This window comes from Pseudorca crassidens, chromosome 19 (genome assembly GCF_039906515.1).
Source record: "Pseudorca crassidens isolate mPseCra1 chromosome 19, mPseCra1.hap1, whole genome shotgun sequence".
Taxonomy (NCBI): domain Eukaryota; kingdom Metazoa; phylum Chordata; class Mammalia; order Artiodactyla; family Delphinidae; genus Pseudorca; species Pseudorca crassidens.
Window position 1 is genome coordinate 53,503,893 of NC_090314.1, and position 17,055 is coordinate 53,520,947.

The 17,055-nt window shown below is 43.2% G+C and overlaps 1 protein-coding gene across 5 annotated transcripts in view; it reads right to left on the reverse strand.

Annotated features, from left to right (window-relative positions):
- RPTOR (regulatory associated protein of MTOR complex 1) overlaps positions 1 to 15,285 on the reverse strand; it is a 342,781-nt gene extending 327,496 nt beyond the window's left edge. For all 5 annotated transcript variants that reach the window (XM_067715878.1, XM_067715876.1, XM_067715877.1 and 2 more), the window contains exon 1: positions 14,308 to 15,285. In XM_067715878.1, coding sequence (XP_067571979.1) covers positions 14,308 to 14,469 — 162 coding nt within the window. In that variant the 5' untranslated portion in view covers positions 14,470 to 15,285. The remainder of the gene's footprint in view (positions 1 to 14,307) is intronic.
- Between the last annotated feature and the right edge of the window lie 1,770 nt (positions 15,286 to 17,055).

Consider the following 17,055-nt stretch of genomic DNA (forward strand, 5'->3'; position numbering starts at 1 on the left):
ACACACGGTAAGTACGACTTAAAACTAAGCTAGTAGTGCTACTATTTTCCCAGAGGCATAAAGATGTTAAGAGCTAGTGCCTGTGACAGTCTTGATGATGATCTAGTTCCTGAGCGTGGTGGGTGTTTTCCGAGTGCTTATTTTATTGTTATGCTTCAGATCTTACAAGGGTAAGGATGTCAAAAATAGATAATTCAAAATAATCCTTTAACAACACATACAGTATACTCCTGGTTGTGGGGAAGGGGGAAAGGGAAGACAGAGAAGTGGAAAATACACCAAAATATTAACAGTGGCATACAGGATTTTATATAATTTTTATTTTCACTGTTGTGTTTTTCCATATTTTCTAAATATTCTACGATGACGTGTTATTTTTATAATCTGAAGGAAAACAGCAAGTTTTCAAGGAACTCAGTTACTCCAGTAAAAAAATGTTAAAATAGTTTTCAAGTACTAAGACCATTTTCAGCATAAAGTTTTATTTAAAGAACAAAAACTGGGACTTCCTTGGTGGTCCAATGGTTAAGATTCCACACTCCTGATGCAGGGGCCCAGGTTCGATCCCTGGTCAAGGAACTAGATCCTGCATGCATGCCGCAACTAAGAGCCCGCATTCCGCAACTAAGAGCCCACATGCCGCAATGAAGATCCCACGTGCCGCAACTAAGACCGGTGCAGCCAAATAAATAAATAAATATTTTTTAAAAAAAACTCTTCAGGGAAAATATTCATGCCTGCTGGTCAACTAAAAACTCACTTTCAGGAGAAGAGCTGTATGTATAAAGGAAAAGACTGAGAAGCAATTCTCTGGAACCAGGCCCTGAAGCCAGATCAGGGTCTGATCTGGGCTCTGCCACCTACCAGGCCAGGCTGGCAACAGATGGGAAGAAACACAGTCTGCCCTTGAGGTCCTGTGGCCAGAGACTCAGGGAGACGACAGTGCCAAGCCAGCACACTCAGGAAGTCCACTACAGCAGACAGGAGGCACCTTGTGTCCCTGCAGTGGTTTCACCTCTGTAGAAACTAGTCCAGACAGAGGCCAGGGCTTAGAGGGAACGCAGAAAGAGGAAAAGCTTGATTTAACATTTTGACTGTGGTTTTATTTTGATACACCTTTAAACTGCTTGTCAGATCAACCTTTAAGGGTAAAAGAAGTCATGCAAGAAAACACCAAACTGAACGGTATTCACTGTGCACAGCTCATCACCAATACCCTCAGGTTTGGGGACAAGGGGTGCGGCGGGGAGGGATGAAGACCAGATGCCAAGGGGACAGGAGGCTGGGAACCACTGAAGCAACACTTTCAACATTTCCCACCTAAACATTCTTTAAGGAAAACTTTCTCCCATTTCCACAGCCAGATACATGCTCTTTCCCTCCCAAATGCTGGTAGTGGCTCATTCCTCTCCCTTCTACATCCAGCCAGAACCAGCAAGACATTCTGTCACCTCCTGAAGCCAATCAATGGCCAAGTGCAATCAATCCTTGTTCCAGGGAGAGCTTGGGGCCACCCACGTCTGTCACCTCCCTAGCTGGAGCTATGGCCAGCTCTTCCTCGCTCCCACCTCCCCCTACTCAGGACGCTCCCGCCCCACACCCCCTCTCTAACACACATTCTCTCACACACACACACACACACACACACACACACACAAACATATACATATGCACTCACACACCTACGCAACACATACACATAAACACACACACACAAACTAACCCGCCCTACCCGCCTGACTCTATAGCCCGAAGAAGCTTACTAATCCTGATCATTTCACTACCCTCCTTTAAAACCTTCCTTAATTGTCCTTAAGACAAAACCCAAGTTCCTAGGGCCTTACAAAGCTTGTCAGGACCTGCCCTGCTTGCCTCTCCACCATCATGGGTCTCCCGGCACTTCTCTCCGAACAGTCTCTGCTCCATTTATTTGCTCAACAAATATTCACTGAGCACCTACCACCAGCCAGTCATTATGTGAGAAGCTGGGGATGTGGCACGAACAAGACAAAGTCCCTGTCCTAGTCAAAACAAATGCATAAGCCAGTGTCACGGGGTGGACGTGCCAGCAGAAGATAAAGCAGGTGGGGCTGGAGCATGGCCCTGAGGAGGAAAGAGGGAAGCGCTGTTCAAAGACCGGCTCTCTCCCCTCCCCACCTCTGCACACCTGGCTCCTCTGCCCTCCCTCCCACCCTCTTCCTTCCTTGCCCAGATCACTTCTAGTCTCTTTCAGGTACTGGCTCAGTGTGCCTGCCTTCCAGGAGGCCTTCTCACCACTCTGCACATAGCCACCACCACCCCAACCCATCTGCCCCAGAAAACTGGTAAACTCCTTAAAAGCAGGAGTTACGCACCAATGAATTGCCAACACATAGCGTGGTGCCTGGCACATAGAGGCCCTCAATAAATATTAGCTGAATTACTGAATTCTTTAAATCAGTTTTTGTGACTTCACCACTCTTTCCCCTCACTATACCCCCAGCTTTGACCTGCACACATTTTCATCTCCCCCGTTAGGGACCCCCTACTGCACACAGCTTAGGCAAACAGATGCCACCAAAATGTCCAGAAAGCAGAATTCCTTAAATCACTACCTTATTACTCAAGTGCAGATACATAATTACTGCGTTGGGCTTTTACTTAACTTTGTATAAGGATGCCATTTTCTCTAATAAGATAAAATTCCTCAAGGGCCACGCCCACATTTATACCTCCTGAGATCCCACACAATCCCAGGCTCAGTGCCATGTAGGTAAATGGTACAAAGTGCTCATAAGAACAATTATTTCCCCACAAAACACTGAGAAGCCCTGCAACTTGCTTTTAGATAGCATACACTAATAGTTAGGATCTGTGCATTTCACTGTATGTAAAGTTTGCCTCAAACAATAATGTAAGTATTAACCTCTTAGTTAATAAGTGTGCTTCCTCAAGTGCTATGGGTTAGCAGTTCAGAAACTCCCCTCTGTGTATTCCAGCCAGCAAATGAATCAGTGAGGACAAAGGAGCCAGGTTCTCACTGCTGGGAAGTAAGTGACAAACCTGAAAAGGGGAACAGAGGAGACGGGCCTTGTGGTAATCACCTCTGTGCATCACCGTACAATGCACAGCAGTAAGTAAGCAATAAATACAAACATGGATGTCTCCACCCTACCTCTCTGCCGAGGGGACCCGCAAACAGTGGCACACCAGCAGCAATGGGCACACCTAGTGCCAGGTCTTGCTTCTAAATTCCATTCTCCACCAAAAGGAACTGGGGATCATTGGAGAAAAGGCTGATTCCAGGGTTGAGGCAGGGAAAATACAAGATAAGCCTGGAACATCTTACAGTGCCAAAAAGCCAAGAAATGTTCAAAGCCTGGTATGTCAAAGGGCACTGACAAAAACATGATGAGGCCTTGCTAAGCTAGAAAATAAATAATGACAGGGACGGGCCAAATGAACAACGGCAACAAAGTTGGGACCAAGCAACATGATGCGATGCTCTGGAAAAAGCAAGCGACTTCAGTAGCATCCTCACCCAAAATGCATAACCTGCATCTGAGTACAAGGAAACATCAGGCAAACCCAACTTGAGGACATTCCAGGAAATAACTGCCCGTATTCTTTTAAAATGTCAAGGTCAGTGAGTTCAGAGACAGAAAGGAGGATGGTGGTTACCAGGGGGTGGGGGAGGGGGAGGGAGAGTTAGTGTTTAATGAGGACAGAGTTTCAGTTTGGGCAGACAAAAATGTTCTGGAGATGGACGGTGGTGATGGCTGCAAAACAGTATGAATGTACTTAATAACTGTAGCCTTAAAAATGGTTTAAATGATAAACTTCATATTATGTATATTTTACGACAATAAAAAAATTGTCAAGGTCAAGAAATTCTAAGAAAGCCTGAGAAACTCCTTTAGATTAAAGGAGGCTACAAAGACGAGACTTCTAAGGCAGTTAAGTGAACCTGGATGGGGGGAGGGGCAAAAATGGCACAAAAATGGCTCATAAAGGGGCAAACCACAACATTTTAATGTGAACTGTGGATTAATAATAGTATTATATCAGGAGTTCCCTGGCGGTCCAGTGATTAGGACTTGGCACTTTCACTGCTGTAGCCTCAGGTTCAATCCCTGGTAGGGGAACTAAGATCCCGCAAGCTGTGTGGCAAAAAAATATATATATATAGTATTATACCAATGGCAAATGTCCTGACTTTTACAACTGTCCTGTGTTTATGTAAGAGGATGTCCTTGTTCTTAGGAGAGATACACACAGTAAGGCATAAAGGAGCACAGTCTCCAACTTACTCTTCAATAGTTCAGGGGAAAGAATTACATATTCACATCTATAAATAGAGAAAAGTAAATGAGGCAAGATGTAAAAACGGGTAAATCTGGGTAAGGGTATATGGGAATTCATTACACTATTCTTGCAATTTTTCTGTAAGTCTGAAATTACATCAAAACTAAAAAATACAAAATAGTAGTAGTCAAGAACAGAAGACCCACCTGGAAAGCACACCGATGGTCGGTAAAATTAACACGTGTCACTGGCTGTGTCTCCTCAGCTGTCTCCCCTTCCGCTGTAAAGGCACAACCCTCTCTGCAGAGTTGGACGTACAGGGCAAGTTTAAGGTTCAAGAACATGATTAAAGCATTAACATATCATGCCATATATTTACTGGACTGGCCTTTTCTATGTATTTAACTAGACTTACAAAAAGGAAACAGGCGCTTCCCTGGTGGCGCAGTGGTTGAGAGTCTGCCTGCTGATGCAGGGGACACGGGTTCGTGTCCCGGTCTGGGAAGATCCCACATGCCGCGGAGCGGCTGGGCCCGTGAGCCATGGCCGCTGAGCCTGCGCGTCCGGAGCCTGTGCTCCGCAATGGGAGAGGCCACAACAGTGAGAGGCCTGCATACCGCAAAAAAAAAAAAAAAAGGAAACAGTATCCACCTTGTGCTCCACGGAGACAAGCATGGTGGATGCCCCAAGCACTTTAATGGCTTCTGAACAAAAAGAGGACAGAGTCAGAAACCTAGAGGACACCCTCTATATGTAAGCCACATGGATATTGTTAGAGCTCTAGCTTTAGAATGCCACAAGAATTCTAATAATTTCTACCTCTAATAATGAGGTAGAAATGTTCTCATCCATTTCAGGACTCTTCCACAGCACGTTGTTCAAAATGGAACATGGCACATTTTTTAAAGCAGGTTAAAAAAAATCTATGTAGATGTCCCTTTGTGGCTCCTGAGACTCACACGACAAACGCCAAAGGAAAGTTCATATACTTCAAATGCAAAGTGAGAGAGTGTTATAAACCCCACCCGCTTTTATCCCCACATCCAAACCAGACTCCCTTGATTCTACCTTCTCGATTCTACCTTCTGGACATCAGCAGAGGCCCTGTCCTGTCCTCCACCCCTCCCACCACTGTCTCCTCCAGCCCTGGTGGTTCTCACCTGGATTATCACACTCCCCTCCCCAGCTGGTGATACCACCTCCAGTGTCACCCCTCTTCAAACCCTCCACTCCACTCACAGTCAAAAAGACCTTTCAAAACACAAATCTATGTCTGACATTCCCCTGCTTAAATCCTGAAGCAGCTCCCATCACCAACTACATCAACAGTCATTAGTTGCTGTGAGTTTAAAGCTGGGTCGACCTGACTGATTTATGTTTCATAAATGTTGTTCAATGCAAATGATTCACTTATTTATTATAAACTAAAGGCTTTCGCTGATAACCATGGTCTCCTCCCCTATAAACACACATTGTACTATAATTTGATGGCATGGCACACTGTCAATAAGCAATAAACCTCCACTGAGCTCAAGTGAAGACGTCTGGCTACCTCCCCTCGCCCCACTGGATCCATTCTCCTCTCCTCACAGAACAAGGCCGTCCTGGGTGAGTGACAGTGTGTCTTCCTACAGGACATGCAACAGGGGCAACAGGAGGCCCTAACGGTGCCTAAAGGGCTACATAAAAGGCAAATGCCTTCACAATCACAAAGGCTCTCCACGAGCACAAGCTCAGACGATGGAAAGAGTGTAACAGATCCCTTTTAGGTCTGTCACTTGATTTCTGGTCAAGCTTGGTATTTTTGGCCAACCATCTGATACCTCAAGCCTTCTTCCTAGTTTAAGTTTGATGCCCACTTTTTTTTTTTTACACTTGTTTCTCTCTCTATTTTTTTAATAGATCTTTACTGGAGTATAATTGCTTCACAATACTGTTTTAGTTTCTGTTGTACATCAAAGTGTACAACAGAATCAGCCACATACATACATATGTCCCCATATCCCCTCCCTCTTGAGCCTCTCTCCCATCCTCCCTATCCCACCCCTCTAGGTCATCACAAAGCACAGAGCTGATCTCCCTGTGCTATGCTGCTGCTTCCCACTAGCTAACTATTTTACATTCGGTAGTGTATACATGTCGATGCTACTCTCACTTCACCCCAGCTTCCCCCTCCCACCCGTGTTCTCAAGTCCATTCTCTATGTCTACATCTTTATTCCTGCCCTGCAACTAGGTTCATCAGTACCATTTTTTTTTTTTAGATTCCATATATATGCATTAGAATACGGTATTTGTTTTTCTCTTTCTGACTTACTTCACTCTGTATGACAGACTCTAGGTCCATCCACCTCACTACAAATAACTCAATTTCATTTCTTTTTATGGCTGAGGAATATTCCATTGTATATATATGCCACATCTTCTTTATCCATTCATCTGTCGATGGACATTTAGGTTGGTTCCATGTCCTGGCTGTTGTAAATAGTGCTGTAATGAACATTGTGGTACATGTCTCTTTTTGAATTATGGTTTTCTCAGGGTATATGCCCAGTAGTAGGATTGCTGGGTCATATGGTAGTTCTATTTTTAGTTTTTTAAGGAACCTCCATACTGTTCTCCATAGAGGTTGTATCAATTTACATTCCCACCAACAATGCAGGAGGATTCCCTTTTCACCACACCCTTTCCAGCATTCACTGTTCCTAGATTTTTTTGATAAGAGCCATTCTGACCAGCGTGAGGTGGTAACTCATTGTAGTTTTGATTTGCATTTCTCTAATAATTAGTGATGTTGAGCACCTTTTCACGTGCCTCTTGGCCATCCATATGTCTTCCTTGGTGAAATGTCTATTTAGGTCTTCCACCCATTTTTTAATTGGATTGTTTGTTTTTTTGATATTGAGCTCCATGAGCTGTTTGTATACTTTGGAGATTAATCCTTTGTTGTTTCATTTCCAAATATTTTCTCCCATTCTGAGGGTTGTCTTTCTGTCTTGTTTATGGTTTCCTTTGCTGTGCAAAAGCTTTTAAGTTTAATTAAGTCCCATTTGTTTACTTTTGGAGGTGGGTCAAAAAAGATCTTGCTGTGGTTTACATCAAAGAGTGTTTTTCCTATGTTTTTCTCTAAGAGTTTTATAGTGTCTGGTCTTACATTTAGCTCTTTAATCCATTGGGAGTTTATCTTTGTGTATGGTGTTAGGGAGTGTTCTAATTTCATTCTTTTACATGCAGCTGTCCAGTTTTCCCAGCACCACTTATTGAAGAGGCTGTCTTTTCTCCATTGTATGTTCTTGCCTCCTTTGTCGCAAATTAGGTTACCATATGTGTGTGGGTTTATGTCTGGGCATTCTATCCTGTACCACTGATCTGTATTTCTGTTTTTATGCCAGTACCATACTGTCTTGATTACTGTACCTTTGTGGTATAGTTTGAAGTCGAGGAGCCTGATTCCTCCAACTCCGTTTTTCTTTCTCAAGATTGCTTTGGCTATTTGGGGTCTTTTGTGTTTCCATACGAATTGTAAAATATTTTGTTCTGAAGAATGCCATTGGTAGTTTGATAGGGATTGCACTGAATCTGTAGATTGCTTTGGATAGTATAGTCATTTTCACAATATTGATTCTTCCAATCCAAGAACATGGTATACTTCTCCATCTGATTATGTCATCTTTGATTTCTTTTATCAGTGTTTTATAGTTTTCTGAGTACAAGTCTTTCGACTCCTTAGGCAGGTTTATTCCAAGGTATTTTATTCTTTTTGTTACAATGGTAAGTGGGATTGTTTCCTTAATTTCTCTTTCTGATTTTTCGTTGTTGGTGTATAGGAATGCCAGAGATTTCTGTGATGTCCACTTTCTTTTAACTACACTAACAGGTCTCAAACATTTGATAACAGGACACCTAACCACTCTTAAAAATTACTGAAGACTCCCAAAGAGCTTTTTATATGTTACATTTATCAATATTTTCCATATTAGAGGTTAAAACCAAATATATATATATATATTTCCTTATTAATTCACTTAAAAATTGTTATATTTTCAATAAAGATTTCTATGAAAAATAACTATATTTTCAAAAAAGTGTTAGACAAGTGACATTGTTTTTCGAAAATCTCCTTAATGTCTGCCTTAACAGAAGACAGCTGAACTCTCACATTCTGCATTCAATCTGTTGTGATATGTTTTGGCTGAAGTGTGTAAGAAAAATATGGACTGAAAAAGACACATAGTTTGCAAAGAGCAGGAGTAACAGTAGAGCAAAATAATTGGAAATATTCTTCTATGATATTACATCAAAACTCAGTAAGTGGTAGTTTCTTAAAGGTTTGCTGCAATCTATCTGAATAGAATAGAAAATAGAAAATTTAATCTGTCCAAAACCAAAGCAATAACTCTTCATACCCTATTATGTTAAAATCCATTGGCCTAACTTTGGATCTTTTTCCCATGGATGATTTTATAATATCATGAATTGGTCATTTGGAAATATTGGTTCAGTGAATTATGCAGATGTTCCAAACGTGGACACATTTCATTCTACAATATAAAAAAGATCATATTCATTAATATCACCATCATCTCATCAGAAACATCTTTAAGTACTGGGAAGCCGGGAAGCTCACAGTGGCAGATACAGCTTTTCCAAAACTCTAATTTTCACTTGAAAGCTCAAATTTTATCACTAGCAACAAATACTGTCAGTTGTTTTCCTTGAAGTGAAGCTCACTTGGTTCGTTTTCCAGAAAATGTCCGCCAGAACCCAAGCCTGACCGTGCAGGGCCAGCCTGCCAGCCTCCTCCAGGTGCAGCTTGTGTTTCAGGAAGGGTAGCAACTGGCGCAGCCGGCAACCGCAGGTGCTCTTCCTCAGACAACCATACCTCGTGCAAAGGATAAAAAAGGCGTGTACCAAAGAGCCAAGATTTAAGAAAACTAATCATTTTAATGCTTTATCAAGGGCATTCTGAAGAGAAACTGGGATTTTTTTTTTTACTGAGAGCATGTGTCAATGAAGAAAACAATAACCACCAGCACAGTCAGATGCCACCATCTTGATTCAAGCTCAGGCACCAGCAGTTTCACCCACCCACAATCAGCGGAACTGTCAACTTGGGGAAAACGCCAATAACTAACATCTTCTATTATTATGAAAACAGTGTCACCTCGGGGACCCGAGCGAGAACCGAGCACACGGTGAGAACAGCTAGGCTGCACCATCAGAATCGTTCAGTTGGTGGTTGACCACCACCCGCCTCATCTTCTCCATACATTTTGTTTCAGCCTCCATGGCCTCTCAGCAGGATTTTTCCAGTGGAGACACTGTGATACAGTTTTGCCTGTCTGTTTTTACCTGGGCTGTGTTTCTCAGATTCTGCTTCCTCTGTTGGAGCCCTGTAACTATGTCTCTTCACGCAAGCCTTTTAATCAAGCCCCAGTTTCCTCATCAATCACACATAGATAACGATCTCTACTACTGAGCCTTAAAAGACATAATCTATGTGGAAGCCCTTGGTGAATGATTCATTTTTTTCATCAGTACATTTTTATTGAATCCCTATTGTGTGCCAAGCACTGTCCTCTATGCCAGCAGAAACAAGGTCCTTGTTTTATGATTAAAAAGCTCACTTCTGGGGGTCAGGGTATAAAGAAAAATATCACAGACATAAAGAGTGATCATGAGCAACTGGGGAGCTGCTTAAGATGGGGTGATCAGGAAAGGAAGTGACCTAGGCGCTGGGTGCAAACTACAAGAAGGAGCCAAGTATGCAAAGGTCAGATAGAAGAGCATTCCAGGCCTTTCCATCCAAGAAGCAGAAAAGGCAGGCAGGGCCAGATCATGAAGCTTTGTGAACCAGGGTGGAGTTTGTGTTCTACTCCAAGCGGCCTGGTAAGTAATGGAATCTGATTTACACTTTAACAAGCTCCCTCTGACCAATACGTGAAGAATCGATTGCAGGACAAGAGTAGACACAGGAAGACCAGTCAGGACACGATTCTAGCTATCCAGATGAAAGATGGTAGTTGCCTGGACTGGGCTCACATCAGTGGAGACAAAATGAGGTGGTCCGATATAAGATACAATTTGGAGGCAAAGTTGACAGGTTCTGCTGATGACACAGTACAATGAGGAGAGGAAGAAGAAATAATTACAGATAAATTCTAGATTTACAACCTGAACAACTGAGTGGGTGGTGATGACAGTGTGTTGTGATGGAGAAAACCAAGGCAAAGCAGACAATTAGGTACCTGAGACAAGAGTCATAGCATGTAGACGGCACATAAAACCATGAGACTAGATGAGATCAGCTAGCAAGGGTACACAGAGAAAAGAGAAAGGGCTCCAAGATCAAGTTCTGGAACACTCTACGCTCAGCTGTCAACCAGCAAAGGAGTCTGAGGAGGAGGAGTTAGTGACCTCAGAGGAAGACCTGGAGTTTCAGGAAGACACAGAAGCAAGTGAGGAAAAAGCTGTGTGAATGAGAGAGTGGTCCACCCTGGAATGCTGCTGAGAAGTCGAAAAGATAAGGACAGAGAAGTGACATTTAGATTTAGCAGCAAATGGTGACCTTGTGGAGGGCAGTCTGAGTGGCATGGAAGAGAGCCTAAATGGAGTAGATTGAGAGGATGCAAAGTGAGGAAACAGGAGTAAAGAAGGGTTATAAAGTATTACTATTTCCCCTTGCTCCAAAGACAACCTAAACATTTGACTATCCATATATCAGTTTAATGTATCTACTCGGCTTCCTCCATGGTTTATTCAAATACAGCTACAAAGCAAGGTGACTAAGTCTAAAGACTGGTTTGGGAAATGGCTTCATCATTTTATAGCTACATCGCCTACATACAGGCAGGTATAGTGTCTCTGTCGATGGTTTTCTTTCAGAGCAATAGCTCTCAGGCTTCCCTGATTCCATCCCACATATGTAAGGTAAAGATCCATCTGAGATCAATTATCTCCACATGCCCGCTTTCCGGAAAATGAACTCTGTGATAACTATAAAGTATCACAGTAAAACATAAATGGCGGAGTTATATACAAATCTGTTTTAGCCATAGGTCTATGAATGATTCACTTTGAACTGTAATTCACATGTCTAGTTATTTGAAAATCACAAGTCAAAAATGCCAGTGAGGCATATACATATTTACTACACACAGAACTAACCAAACAACAAACTTGATAATTTGATAATAACAGTATTAAACTTACAGTAACTTAGTAATTAAAATGCAACAATAGTGGCATCTGAAAACCAGGAATGGTTCAATACCAAGACTGTGGGAATCCCAACCGAGAGTGGGCATGTGCTGTAGTTCTGTGAGGATGCCAAATGCCAAGAGGCAGAAAACTTGGAGTCATCACTCAACTTTGGTAAAGTTGTCAATTTTAGGAACCCTTAACAACTCCACTAAATAGGACAAAAGTAAGTAACTACTGATACATATACAATAAAAGTGTGTGCACTTGGGACTTCCCTGGTGGCACAGTGGTTAACAATCTGCCTGCCAATGCAGGGGACACAGGTTCGAGCCCTGGTCAGGGAAGATCCCACATGCCGCGGAGCAACTAAGCCCATGTGCCACAACTACTGAACCTGCGCTCTAGAGCCCGTGAGCCACAACTACTGAAGCCCGCGAGCCTACAGCTCGTGCTCCACAACAAGAGAAGCCACCACAATGAGAAGCCTGCGCACCGCAACGAAGAGTAGCCCCCACTCACCACAACTAGAGAAAGCCTGCGTACAGCAACAAAGACCCAACACAGCCAAAAATAAATAAAGAAAATAAATAAATTTATTTTTTTAAAAAAAGTATGTGGACTTGCATACGGATCACAGAAAAAAGCAATGACTGAGTCTGCGTTTAGGGCAGTCAATTGCCCACTGGAAGAAGTAGCCTACACAGGTCCTGGTACAGGACAACCGGGTCCACACCTGTTGCCTTACAATGATGCTGCATCATCAGACTGCTGGAGATCACCTCCAGCACAGGGAAACAGTCTGGCATCATGCCCATGTGCTCAAGAGTCCTAGAATCTTGAAGTCACATATGGGTAACCCACAGGCCAGAGCCAACCCCACAAATGGACTGCTTCGTGTTTTGTAATATCTGAATTAGTTCCAATATTTTAAAATTGGCAAACTTCACATTTAAAAAAATAAAAAAAGTTTTCTGGCTTCTCAAAGAAAAGAGAGAGAGAGGGAGACCTGGCCAGGACCAGCTGCCCCTTGAGCTGCAACCTGTGCTCTTCAGCGCCTCACTGATCTCAGCCTCCAGAAAGTCAGGCACGAGTCAAACCTCAGGGGCCATTTATCTATGAACCTGTGCCATTATTCTCCTTCTGTCTGGCCTGTTTCATTCATTTACGCTACCTTCCAATTCTCAGCATCATTTGGATCTGTACCCTTTATCCTAGCATAGTGTGCTGAAAAGGTCCCCTCAGGGTCTAACCAGGCGAAAGAGAATACAAGGATGTCCAGAGGCCAAGCTCTCACAAACTTAACTAAAAATGTTAGCTGCTGATCTTCTTTAAACAACTTGCGAAGGTCGGACACAGCAAACTTTCTCCCCTGGATCTTTCTAAGTCAAAATCTCAGTAATTACTCGGACTCCCAAAACTTTTCTTCCTCTTAATAACCTATGAAGAGCTTATCAGGGAATGTTAATCATTCACCAATTGTTGTAATTAAAAGGTCAAAAATAAATCCATCAATCAGTTTTGAACAGTTTAAGCATGGGTTTAGAGTAGCAAAGGGAACCACATTTCAGAAGAAAAAAAAAAGCCCTCCAAATAGAATGGGGAAAAAAAAAAGATTACAGTTACTTTTAAAATAAGTCTCTTCATATATGCATAGGAACCACAAAAGCTTTAAACCATATAATTAGTACTAAAGATGTCCGTAAGACAGACTTTATACAATCTCTTCCAATGACCATCTCTTTTTAGTCCCTAAACTACTTTTGGATGAAACAAATTTTCCTAATAACAACTGAAGCACAAGTTACTAGTGACTGACTAGCTAGAATTACCACAAGGGTAATCCTATATACGTTCAACATCATACACTAAAAACAACAATCTTATATAAACATATCCATAAACCCAGAGCAAAGCACACTGCATTACACCACCAACTACCCCTCTTAGGCTAAAATGTTCAAATCAATAAAGACAGTCTTGAAGGAGAAAACAAAGCACAAAAAAAAATCCAAAACAAATTATAAGCGTGTATGGGTGAGACGGTCCCACCCTTTTGCTATGGAGGCCAGGAAATAGATGGTGGTTGATTAAGGACAGGTTTAACAAAATTGACTGTTTTCTTTCCTACTAACTTCTTAAGTCACTATCCACGCTCCAACACCACGAGGACCCCCTACCAGACCCAAGTTCCAACCCATCATACTCTACTATTAGAGAAACTGTCTCCACCTAACAGTATCGCGACACCACATAAAAGTATGAAAGTCTTGATTCAAGACAAACTGTTTAGAAGTCTATGATGAAGTTCACTGTAACTGTAAAATAACTTTGCATTAATTTGTTACTAGCTGAACATTTGCCAGTAATCTTGTTTCCTAGCATACTATATTAGACTTCTGCACTCCACCTAGCTTGGGCAAAAAAAGTAAACTAGCCACTAAGTAGACTAACCACGTTGGGACAAATATTATATCCCAAGTTGTCTTTCCTCTAAGTGTTAACAGTACAAAGTTTAACAGTACAAAGTATATCAAAGAGCATGTAAATAGTTGCAATGCTGTATTTTCTAACTTGCTTAACTTCCATTGTCTGAATTAGAACTTACTTTGAATCTAATTAACACTATCCAGTGAATAACTACTAACCAAAACAGACTTTTCCATTTACAATAAAAATATGGAGTCTGAAATGGTTTGTGCTTTTTGGTTGACTTGCAACATGTGGCTGAGAAAAAATATCGCTGCTCTCCCAAGGACATATTTCTGGCTCTGAACTTGCAAAAGCTATCAAGGTCTAAGAGACGCAGGCTCAATCCACTTACCCGATCCTTCATCCTCCAGCTCTGAGCTAAAGATTTGGAGCCTTCAATTTTCTCACAGTGCCTCTTTTTCATGAAAGCCAAAGGCAGGTTCCAGTCAGTAAGATCAGCCTCATCTTCGTCCCCGAGTCCCAGGAGAGGCGACTGCAGCATCTCGGATTCCATCAGCGGGGGAGGGGGTGGGGGAGTCCTGGGCAGCAAGCGCTCGAGAACCTCCAGCCTTAAAAACTAGTGTGTACCAGAATTGGTGAAATAAAAAACAGAGAAGGGCAAAGTAGAAAAAGAAATGGATGGAGAGTGTGCGGAGATCCTCGCTGAGGCAAGAAGTCTGAGATCCTTCTCTCTAACTCTGCGCGAGAAGTCAGAAGGGGTGGGAAGAGCGGTGGGAAATGAGGGAACCCAAGGAACTCCTCACAGACACACACGCCCCCAGATCCCAAGTCACCGGCTGCTTCTGAGGCTGTCCGTTCCCGGAGGGGCTGCGAGCGGAGCTGTCAAAGGCGTGCGAGATTCCAGGCCTCACGATGACCCTGCTCTCGGTCTCCAACGCCTCAGCCGATCCGAGGACAGGCAGGCCGCCCGCTCTTGGTGCCGGTTTGCCGACTGGGCTGAGGTCTTCGGCCGAGGGGAAGAGGTTCAGAGCGCCTCGGGTCTCCTACAGCCACTTTCAGCCCTGCGGATCTCGCACTCGCCGGAGCTGCTGCAACCAGAGCCAGGACGGGCCCATCGTGCTTGCCCGCAGCCGGCTCCTCAGCCCCGGGTCCGCGCGGCCTGGCCGGTCCTGGCCTCCGGCCCCGTGGCTCTCTCTTGCCTGAGAACGAGTCCTAAGAAACAGGCGACACGGAGCCGCGGAGAAAACGCGTAATGTGGGCTTACTGGGTTTGGGGAGTTTTGCCCTCTGGTTTGAAGCTACAGTGAAACTCCTCTCATCAGCACATCAAGGAGGACGCCATATTGCCAAGACCCAGAATGCAGCGCGATCTACGGCGTGGCTAATAAGCCAAACTTCCTCAGAGTGTCCTGGCCATGCTTCCCAGGAGACAGCGAGAGGCGTCCCTGCCTCCCCGTTACCATCGTTACCACAATTAAGCTTTCTAGAGTTTATGGCAATTGGTATAATAGACGCGTCATATCAAAGTCAGTCCTATAAATGAAACTGTGTTATTTGGAAAAAAGCTTTTTATTATTACAAATGGACCTACATGCTTCTGAAATTAAAGGATTCAACCCCTTCTTTCTTCCAGATTTTGAAAAAGCAGCAAAAGCTTCAGAAAGAACAATTGATAACATTACAAAAGAAGATAGTATTGGGGGGGGCGTAGTATCCTCCACAGTATCAATCAGATTTTCTTTTTTATTTTCAAGGAACACTAAATGAAAAAATTAATTTCGACAATTATATTTTTTGTTTAATCCATCTTATTTTCTGCACGGTTTATTCTTATTATGATAGAGCTTCATGTGCAAACAACTAAACGCTACAGATTTCTATGCGTGGCACGCCTCCTGCCTTACTTTATTGCTGTATTCCATAAACATTGCGTATTTACAGTTTGTGGATAACTATGTCCCGTGCGGAGGGATTATAAACCCCAAGCAGCATGCGGTGCCTGCCTTCAATAAACATAGTGTCTAGTGATACACAGATGTAACCGTTAGATAAAGCCGGGCAGAAGGCAAAGAGGCTCGTCTTCCCCTCTGCATTTAGGTTTTGAGGTCAGGCCCACCTATATCTGCATCTCAGCTGTATCACTTTCCATGTCTGTGACCTTGGTCAATCCCGTAACTAGTTCAGCCTCAGTTTCCTCAACTATAAAACTGGGTGAATATAATACCCACCTTGAAGGATAAAATTAACCCGTGTAGGTATCTGGTATATAGTGAGTGCCCAATACAATTCCAGCAATGATGCGTCTGTAGCTGGAGCGAGATCTAGCAGCCCTGTGTGCTTTACTAATCTAAAACCTCAGGGTGGGCTCTGGAAGAGACCCTTTTTCTCAGTGTGGTTTCCTAGGGCTTTGACACAATGTGGCAGCCCATATAAGGATCCTGATGGCATTTGTGTTCCTTTCAACAGCTGAGTGAATAGTGCAATCCCAGATCGTTCTCACCTAGCACATCACAGGTATTTAATTAAAATTCTTGGATTAAATCATTACCATTCTAAACATTTATATGGTTATTACATCCTGATGAGCCCAATCCTCCCATTAAAACTCAGGGCAAATTCACCAGAACAGAAATAGAGGCTAAAATCTGCCTTTTCCTTGCTCTCTGTGTTGACAAAATATCCCCCACAGTCACCAGCAGAGGCTTCAGGACTGCAGGGTCCTGAGAAGACCCCACTCTCACCTGAGGGCAGCAGCATAACTCCGGCTCTGCCCCATCACCCTGCAGCACACAACAGTGAAGGCCAGTGTCCCCAGGCACTCTTGCAGGAAGCAGCAGTTACAGAAAAGCAGCAGCATTAAACGCATTCATTCCTTACTAGCCCTGTGACAGGGGAAAACCCACTTAATCTGTGTGAGATTCAGTTTCCTCACCTATGAAGTATGTCACCTGGGGAAATCTACTCACCCTGTCTGACATTCTAAGCGAAGGTAGTAACGGAGCCCGTGGAACCCAAAACTGGCAGGTTGTCAGAATTACCTGGGAAACTATTTTAAAATAAAGATTCATCCAGACCTACTGAATCACAGCGAGAGGGAGGACAGGGATTCAGGATCTCTATTTTTTAATCAGGTAACCGTG